The 9871-nt window shown below is 45.6% G+C and overlaps 1 protein-coding gene across 1 annotated transcript; it reads left to right on the top strand.

Moving 5' to 3' along the window:
* The first annotated feature begins 816 nt into the window (after positions 1 to 816).
* PROCR (protein C receptor) lies at positions 817 to 7198 on the top strand. The gene is made up of 4 exons (XM_004697945.2): positions 817 to 1077; positions 3392 to 3643; positions 4594 to 4869; positions 5620 to 7198. The coding sequence occupies exons 1-4, from the start codon at positions 999 to 1001 to the stop codon at positions 5733 to 5735; spliced, it is 723 nt and encodes a 240-aa protein (XP_004698002.1). The 5' UTR covers positions 817 to 998; the 3' UTR covers positions 5736 to 7198.
* Positions 7199 to 9871: the final 2673 nt, after the last annotated feature.

Below are 9871 nucleotides of genomic sequence, written 5' to 3'. Positions count from 1 at the left end.
TTGCATGGTGTGGATTTATCATGGTTTTGGGAATAGGTTCCAAACTTGTCTGCATGCTTCCTGGAGGAAGAAACCCATCTTACCGGGTGATCCAGAAAGAAAGTCAAAACCTATACACACAACTGTTCAAGGGCAGGAAGTTTCAAAATAATACTTAGCCTACTAAGGATGAGGCACTAAAATTTTCCATGCTGTTTGATTTCATTAAAAAGAAAGGGAAAAGGGAAAAAAGGGATTGTAGTCTGCTAAATTGATTTCCGTAGCCACTAGACTGTGACTACAGTGTGAAAAGCATGGCTTATGTAACCCACTCTCTATTGACATTTATATAGATTGTCCACACTCTCCCCTATCATAAGAAATACTGACGTGAGCAGCTTTGTACTCATTTCATGACAACTTTTGAGAGCAACCATCCCTGGTTGTGTAATTGCCGTTCTAATCCTGGATCAGTCACCATTGGGATGTGTAAACTTTGGGCAAGTTCCTGCACCTCTGCAGACCCCAGTTTCCCCATCCTTAACCTGCTGATCTGGACGCCCTAGGGTCCAAGTTGAAAGCAGACGCCCTACCCCCTGAGTCAACGAGGGCAGGACTTCTTCCCAAGTTTACACACACACCCCACACCCCCACCCCCAATCCCCCTTCTCTCTCCGCCTTTTCCGCTCCAGATTCTTAGGGGCTGGCTGCCCTGGGAGGAGGTAAAAGGCAGGTCTGAGCAGGAGGACTCTCGGCAGGGCGGGGCAAGGGGAGGGCAGAGGGAGGCTGGCGGCTCTGTAGTAGGAAATGAGACAGAGTAGGAATAACATTTTAAGAGCCTGACGCCCTCTTCTTCCTCCACTGCCTTGGCCTCCTTCCAGCACCCTGCAATCTGCCTCCGCCCCTTCCACACAGCCTTCACTCCTCTATCCCCTGGGCTGCAGCTAGCAGAAGCCCCCAGTCTGCAGAGCCGAGCCGGAGCCGGGAATCCAAGTTGGGTCAGGAACTTCAGCTCCAGGATGTTGACAACATTGCTGCCACTGCTGTCTCTGTTGCTCCTGCCCCGCTGGTCCCTTTGTAGCCTGGAAGCCTCAGATGGTGAGTGGGGATTCCTGCCTGGGAATGGCTCAGGGGCATCTCAGCAGTGTTTGTGTCTGCAGCCAGCTGGGTTTCTTTCTCTATGGGGCAGGCAGGCTCCCAGAGTCTGGTGTGTGTCAGAGTTAACGTGAGGAGATATAGTGCAGTTCCTGGAGAAGGCGACACGGATGAGGAGGCTCAAACAGGACGAGTGGGAAAGTGGGAAAGGAATGGGTAGACAAGGTGAGGGAATCAGGCTGGAGGAGAAGGGAGAGATGGGATGACGTCTGACAAGGGAAAGGTGAGGGTGGTGGTGGATAGGGGTGAGTTTAAGGAAGAGAGATGGAGACTCAGAGATGAGAAGAGGGATGGAGGGGATGGGGAGACAGGGGGAGAACAGATGGATGACTCATGGGAAAGATGAGCTGATAGAGGTGAAGTCGTAGAGGAGCCCTAAGGGACAATGAAGAGAGCCTGGGTGCCTCTGGGGAGGTGAAACTTGGGGAACAAAGGACTGCAGGCGATGGAAGAACTCATGGGTGATCAGGCTGCCAGGAGTGACTTCTTTGAGTAGGGAAGCGAGTCACTGCCCCACGTTGCTGTCGCACAGAAATCTCCTTTCTCCTCTCGCAGAGTCCCTATAGCTTCAGTTTCCCCCTCAGAGATAGAGCAAACAATAACCAAGATTCAGTGCATGCTCCCTACGGCAAATACACATATTGACTCAGTTGATCCCTGCAAAGCCCCCACTAGGTAGGTCATTTTATTATCTACATTTTACAGAGGAAGCGATTGGGTCCCAGAGCAGTGAAGAACCTTGCCGAGGGTCCCCCCTACAGACACACACCTACACACCTGCCGGCTCAGAGCGCAACTTCTCAAATGCGAACATAGACGAGCCACATGCTCACGCAGACTTGCAACCCAGACGCATCCGCTCCTCCAACATTCTCCGGGAACAAACTCCATGGTCAGGCCCTGGCTAGTGCAGGAGGCAGAGATAAGCAGATGTGGTTCCTGAATCAGGGGGAGCCCAGGGTAGGCTGCGTGTGGGGGTGAGAGACGTGGGCGTAGAGGAGTCACGCATCCCTAAAACAGACCCACAGTGTCTGGGAGGGCAAACTAAGAGGGCCATTAGGAAAGTTTCTCCCAGGAGACAGATGCAAACCGAGCTGGGTCCTGAAGTATGACTAAGACATCTGATGGGCAGGAAAAGGCAGGCAGTGAGAGCAACGCTGACACGCAATTCACATGTCACCCAAGAGGCAGCATGAGAAACGTGGAGTCGTGTGGTATCTAAGCACAAGGAAGAGATTGGAAAAGGCCACTGGGCACTATTTAGCAGTAGCCTTGAATGCCCGGCTGAAGACTTTGGATTTGATCCTGGGGATAGATATTCGATTGCATAGCAGTTAGGCAGAGGAGCCCTGGTAGTGCCCGTGAGTTAAGCGTTGCGCTGCTTAGCAGTTCAAGCCCACAACCTGCTCCAAAGACAAAAAGAAGAGGCGATCTGCTTTCTAGAGATTGACAGCCTTGGAAAAAACCCTATGGACCAGTTCTCCTGTCCTGTGGGGTCGTGTGAGTCAGAATCAACTCAACGGCAATGAGTTGGAGAGTGCTGAGGCAGAGTGGCTAAGAGTACTGGGATTCAGGCTGCCGGTGTTAACTCTGGCTCTGATAGTTAGCATTTGAGCTTCAATTTCCCATATAGAGTGGGGTTAATAACAGTAGCCATTGCATTAAATTATTGGAAGGCACAAATAATAATATGTGTAGTGTGTTCAACAGTGTCTAGATCATAAGCATGTGATAGCTGTTGGCTATTTTAATCATTATTGATGGAAGCAGGGACACTGCAGGACTTTAAGCTGGAGACTGAGTCACTTGGAGGTTGGATTAGAAGGGTTGAAACATGGCAGTGATGGGACAGAAAAAGTTCATTGCTCAGTTCAGAAGGGAATCGATGGGTCCCTAAGAGTGCAGTGGCAAGGGCGTCAGAAAAAAAGGAGACGAAATGGGAATTTTATTTTTGTAGGTCAGGATTTGTTGACCTACCAGAAATGAGGGTGGTATGGCAATAAATGCCTGACTCACTCACTGGCAGGGTTACCTCAGGGCAAGCGACTTCTATTCTACGGGCCTCATCTGTTCACTGAGGATAATAACCCTTGCCCTGCCCCCTTGGGAGGATTACTGTTGTGAGCATCAGATGGGGGCAGTGGTGGGCCAAGGAAGTGCGTGGCCGGCGTCTGGGCAGGGGATTATTATCCCCGGAGGCGTGCCACCCACTCCTATGCCGGCTGAGGCCCCAACACGCGCTGCCTTCTGCCCTCAGGCTCACGAAGTCTCCACATGCTCCAGTTTGCCTACTTCCGTGACCCCTTTCAAGTGTGGCACCGGGGCAATGCGTCCCTGGGCGGGCAGCTGACGCACACGTTGGAAGGCCCACAATCCAACATCACGATCCTCCAGCTGCAGCCCTTGGAGGAGCCAGAGAGCTGGGCACGCACCGAGAAGAACCTGCGCACTTACCTGAGCGAATTCACCGGCCTCGTGCAGCTGGTGAACTTGGAGAGGGGCGTGACCTGTGAGTGCACACGCGCCGGGGGCGGAGCCTGGGCGGGTACTGGGCGTGGCTGGCCAGGACCAATCACGCCCTGTGGGTGGGACTTGCCAGGGCAGGGTCCTGTGGGAGGGCTTTTCCGCGTGGGCGTGGCCACCGGGGACGGAGCTGCCCTGAGGCGTTCAATGGTGCCTGGGCTCTTGCGTACTTGCCCTTGCGGAGGAGAGCGCCAAGCTGGAGTGAAGCAGCCGCCCAAGCAGGGCTTCCTCCCCGACGAGGCCCTCCCTCAAGCCCTCTTCCTGCGGACATTTTCCTAGCCAGCCTCTGGCTTGGGAGACCATCGTTAGTCAGGTTCTGTGCCCTCACATAAACTGGTTTCCGAAAATTCCACATCCCTCACTTTCAGTCCTTTATCCCCTTCCCCTCGCAGACCCCTGCCTTCCCCCACGGCTCCCCCAGTATTTTACCTTCGATCCTCCACCTTCTTCTCTTCACAGAAGCTTGACGGCATCGCTGTAGCTCCCCAGGCTTTCTCACACAACCCCTCACTCCTTTTCCTTAAAGACCCCAATTTCATCTCTCCTCCCCCGTTGATAACCTGAAACTCCTTTATCTCATAGTCTCTCTTGTTCTTTAGAGCTCCTAAAAAACCTGCCATCAAGTCGGTTCCTACGCATAGAGACATTATATATATATATGTTCCTACGCATAGAGACATTATATATATATATGGTTTCCGGGGCTGTAAGTCTTTACAGGAGATAACCTCTCCTTACAACTTCCCTCTTGTCTTCCCAGATCGCTCGAATGCTTCTCCCCACAATTCCCAAATCCAGACCCTCCACTCCTCACAATCACTGACTCTTACCCCAACCTTCACCCCCTACCATGTGCTCTTCCCCATTGAGGTTATACCCCATGCCTGGCACCCTCACCTGGCCCTGACGCCCTGACCCTGAACTTCCTACCCACAGTTCCTCTGATTATCCGCTGCTTCCTGGGCTGTGACCTGCCTCCCCAGGGTTCCAAAGCCCACATCTTCTTCGAGGTGGCTGTGAATGGGAGTGCCTTTGCGAATTTCCAGCCAGAGACAGCCTCGTGGGTGGGACTTTCCGACACACCCTCCAAAGTGGCCTCCTACGTCCTCAAGGAGCTCAACACCCACAATCGAACTCGGTATGAACTGCGGGAGTTCCTGCAGGGCACCTGTGTGCAGTATGTGCAAGATCATACCACGAAGAACTTAAAAGGTATGGCGGGACTAGTGGTTATGGGCTGTGTTTTGGGAGGTGGTAGATTCTAGGCAAAGGGATGAATACTTTTTTTTTAATAATCTTATTGGAGCTCTTACAAATATCATAACATTCCATAGTTCAGTCACATCAAGCAGTATTGTACAATTGCTACCACAATCAGTTTCAAAACATTTTCTTTTTTCTTGAATGCCTTGGTATCAGCTCCTCTTTAGCCCCTCCCTCCCCCACCATACCCCCTAAGAACGCTTCTTCTTCTTTTTTGCCATATCATACACAATCCAATATATCCATTCACATACAATTCTATCATTCAATCCCATCGAGTGGAGTTATACAATCATCAATGCTATAAGCTCCCCCTTCCCTCACCTCTCTTCCCGTACCCTCAGGGAATTATTACCCCTGATACTGTTTCTGACTTTCATGTACCAAATGATCTTAAATATACAAATGAACATATGCAAACCTAACATACTTAATGAGGTAAAACAAATAAAAACTCTAATAGTAAGGGAAAAAGTATTAAAGAACCAGAAGATAGTTATGTGGTTCATCAGTGCCATTCCGTAACCTGGATTTATCAAACGGATGAATACCTTGAGCACTAGAAGGCTCAGGGCTGAGAGTCTGGGACAAAGCAGTTAAGACAGGTGGTGAAATGGGCAGATTCCCTGGGAGTTTGATTCAAACTAGGGACTCTTTGGGAGCATATTTCTTTAAGCTAATTCTCAGCATATTCTGCAGGGAGCCAGACAGGCCGTTCCTACACCTCGCTGGTCCTGGGCGTCTTGGTGGGCAGCTTCATCATCACCGGTGTGGCTGTGGGCATCTTCCTGTGCACAGGTGGACGGCGGTGTTAATTACTCTCCAGCTCCCCTCACGCCAAAGAAAGGGTTGGCTTGATGGGGGCTGGCCTACGACAGTCTCAGCTCATTGCAAAGCCAGCCTCCCCGGCTACACTATCCAAGACAGTTTCGAGTAGAACACCTTTCTTCTCTCAGCTCAACCTACCAAGAGATTGGATGTCAGGGGAGACTACCTGGGCAGAATGTTTAGTTTGCTAAGAGCCTGAGAACTTGCATACTTTGCCAAATTGGTTTGAGAAGTGAATGCTTATCTCTCCGTGGAAAACACATAATGAAGCTGGGGCACAATGTGGATGGCTCAGCCTCCAGAATCACCTGAGGCATTCAAAACACTACTGAATAAAACTAACTATCCATAATCACCACCACCCAAAAAACCCAGCAACATAAATCCTGCCGGATGTTGTCACACTTGGGAAAGGACACTGATATCATAGGCATAAGCAGAGAAGTGGTGGCAAAGTAAAATCCAAGTTATATGGGAACGAGGCATTATTAGTCAATTAACTTATGATAATATTTAATAAATTCCTTACTCATGTATAAAGCATTATTATTGTCATTACTTTGTAAAAGCTTATGGGGAACTAGCCTATACCTTTTGCTTTTTTTTTTTTTAACATTTTGCCTTTACTTCCTCATCTCCTACTCAACCCTTCAACCCACCACAGTCTGGCTTTTCTATAAACTGCTCCAAGAGAGCTCTCCTGTCCAAACCCTCATCTGTGGTTTTTAAAAAAACAAGACCTAAACTTTTGAAATACAGTTCTTCTAAAAATGTTAACTGCTCTGTCCATTATTTTTTAATTCTTTTGACTATGTCATTTTATTTAACCCACCCTAGAAATGTTGACTTCCTTAGAATTCTTTTTTTCCTTCTTCTTCACTTTTTCTTCTTAAATAACACCTTTCCTGGGTAACCTATTTGCTTCTATCTTAAATAAATTCCACCTTGTCCTCTGTATCTTCACATCATTTGTTCAAGCCCTGGGTAGGAATGTCCAAATAAGCAAGCTGAAATCATGTTCCCTTTTTGCCTGTGCCGAAAGGTGGAAAAAAGGAAGCTTTGGGTACCTTTGGCTACCCTTGTGGGATGTGACAAGTATCTTCCATTAAGACTCACAGAAAAGAAGAGTTTCCATTGCTGGGCAACCAAAACACCAAACAAACAAATGCTCACTACAGCTATCACTATCAATTAATTTACCCTTTCAGTAAATGTTTATCAGCAACTTCCATGGACAAGGCTTAATGCTATTTACTTTAGAAGATATACCATCCTTCTCACGGGGTATGCTGATTACTTGGGAAGATAAAACATCTACAAACATGAACAATAAAAGGCACCGTGTCCTAAGAATGGAAGTTAAATATACGATGTTGTGACTTACTGTTGTAGCTATTATTTAGTTATTGCTTTATGGTTTTTGGAATTATTTAACTTGAATGATACTACTTAATACTTACTGACTAAAATATATGTCCTTTTCACTTTATATTAGGAAACATGCTCAGGGAGAATAAGTGAAGAAAGTAAGTGGCAGAGCCAGGATTCAAACGCAGGCCTTCCTGCTCTAGGATTTATGCTGTTTTCCTCTGACACTTAGGGAATCAGAAGAATCTGAAAAAGCAGGTGGGATATGTGCATAAACCATCTATGATCACACCCATACAGAACAGGGTAAATGAAGACAGAGTTAGAAAAAAGTGAAATTTAGGAAGACTAACTAGTTCAATGTAGTTGGAGAATAGGAGCACAGCGAAAATGAGACTAAAAGGTAGGAACGGTGGGAAATGAGATTAGAAAGTCTTCGTTGTATTGTAGCTCTGAGGTCTGGTGAAGATGTTTGATCTTTAATTGGTACCAAATTGGGTGAATAGAAAGCACCCCTCTCAGGTGCATTGTTCAAAGGGGACTTAGGTTGAAGCCCACTCCGGGGCTAAGGCTTCATCTACACATCACCTAGACCAAGGCCAGATTAGGTTTTATGCCAATCTGGGGAGCCAAAAGGAACGGATCAAATGGGAGGAAGTCAGTCTGGAGAAGAAAGTAAAGTTGGATTATAAGTCAAATCTACTCAGGTTCTGAGATGTTGCATTACTTCCTTTCACTAAGGCTGATTCTACAGTTTCTCAGGCCGTCACATCCTGTAACTTGCACTACTAGAATCACATCCTCACTTAGCCTCTTGCAGCCAGAATGCTCTTGAGAAGTGAGGAGGGTAAGACTTTGTTTCACATACTTTGGTTATGTTATTAGAAGGGACCAGTCTTGGAGAAGGACATCATGCTTAGTAAAGTAGGTCAGAGGAAAAGAGAAAGATCCTCCGAGAGATGGTGTGACACAATGGCTACACTCATGGGCTCCCGCATAGCAATGATTGTGAAGCTGGTTCAGGACTGGACAGTGTTTGTTCTGTGGTACATAAAGGGTCACCATGAGTTAGAACTGATTCTGTGGCACTAAATAACACAAAAGTTCTTCCATAAATTTGCCATCAGAATGTTCATTATAAAGGAGACAAGCCTCCAGAATTTCTTAGTTCTCCCACTGTCTATAGCAATAAAGTCCAAACAACTATGACCTTCAAGGCACTCCACAATCCCACATGAACCCGTCTTTTCCCTAACTTCATCTTCAATCCCCGTCTCTTTCTGAACCTCTTTCCGGTGCCACTCTTACTTTCCCAAATATACAATGTCCACTCGGGTCATATTCCCTTTCTTTCCTCTTCCTGGCACCCCTATTTATCTTTTGAAACCCAATTCAAATGCCATCTCCTCTTTGAAACCATCTATGAATCTCCCATACATACTTACTTTCCCCCTACTCTGTACTTCTAAAGCACGTCTTAAAATTCTTATTATAATATCAACACCCACTAATAATTTGTGTCTTCTCTCCTGAAATGTGATTCTCCAAAGGCAGAAATGATATCACCTGTCTCAGGACTGATACAAAGTAACTGTTCAATACTAATGGAAAGTGAACATTGCCATGAATCATCCATGGCTAATTTTAGTAGTAAGTTTTCAAGAAGTGTGTATGACAGAACAAGCATTTGAGTGAATGAATGAAACCTGAGTTGTAGTTTTGATTCTGCCAACATCTTGCTGTATGGCTTGTGCAAGTCACTTTACCTTACCAATTTCTGCTACCTCTTCTATAAAATTGAAATTGAAATGCATGCCCTCTTGACCTGATGTTGCTAGTGTAAGGATAATACAGCATAATGGAAACAAAAGTAATTTAAAAACTGCAAAGCATTGTACATATGCAATGATGGCTGTTGTTATTAAAAAGCAATAACTGAAAAAAAGCTATAGCTTTGGAATAGATTCTAATCAGTTAAGATATATTTTGTAAGCTTCAACACAACCACTAAGAAAATAACATTTAAAATATAGTTTAAAATAATTGGGTTGAAATGGTCACTAGAAAGCATCACTTAATATAAAATAGGCAGTAAAAGAAACAAAGCAACAAGACAAAAAACTTTAAATACAAACAACATCAGACAGAGTAAACCAAAATGAAATAGCAGATATGAACCGAGCCATTTGATTCATTAAGTGTCAGTGGGTTAAACGAGCAAGTCAAAAGGCAGACAGTATCAGACAGAGTTTAATAAAAAGAAAAATCAAGATACAATTTTATGGTGTCTACAGGAGACACACATTAGATTCAAAGATCAGTTAAATCAGTTAAAAATAAAAATAATGGCAAAAGCAACCATAAAACAGATACAGTGGCTATAGAAATATAAGACAAAATAATTTTAACACAAAAAGTTATGCAAGATAACGAAGGACATTTTATATTAATGAAAGGGCTCATCCATCAGGAAGACGTAACAATTATAAACTTTTATTTACCTAACAGTAGAACTCAAGAAATGCATGAAGCAAAACAGAATTGATAAGATAAACAATTTAACAATAATAGTTGGAGCCTTACTTCCCACGTTAAGTAATGACAGAATATCATGAACATCATAGAAGACCTGAGCAACACTAAACCAACGAGACCTGGCACACACCAATGGATCACACTATCCCACAACCGCAGGAGGCATATTCTTTCAAGCATACATGGACCATTTTCAAGGATCATGAAACAAGTCTTAATC

The sequence above is a fragment of the Echinops telfairi genome, unplaced genomic scaffold, assembly GCF_000313985.2.
Source record: "Echinops telfairi isolate 266 unplaced genomic scaffold, ASM31398v2 ScPeMD7_5592;HRSCAF=6446, whole genome shotgun sequence".
NCBI lineage: Eukaryota > Metazoa > Chordata > Mammalia > Afrosoricida > Tenrecidae > Echinops > Echinops telfairi.
Note: the sequence above shows the minus strand (reverse complement) of the source record. Positions and strands in the feature narration are given on the sequence as shown.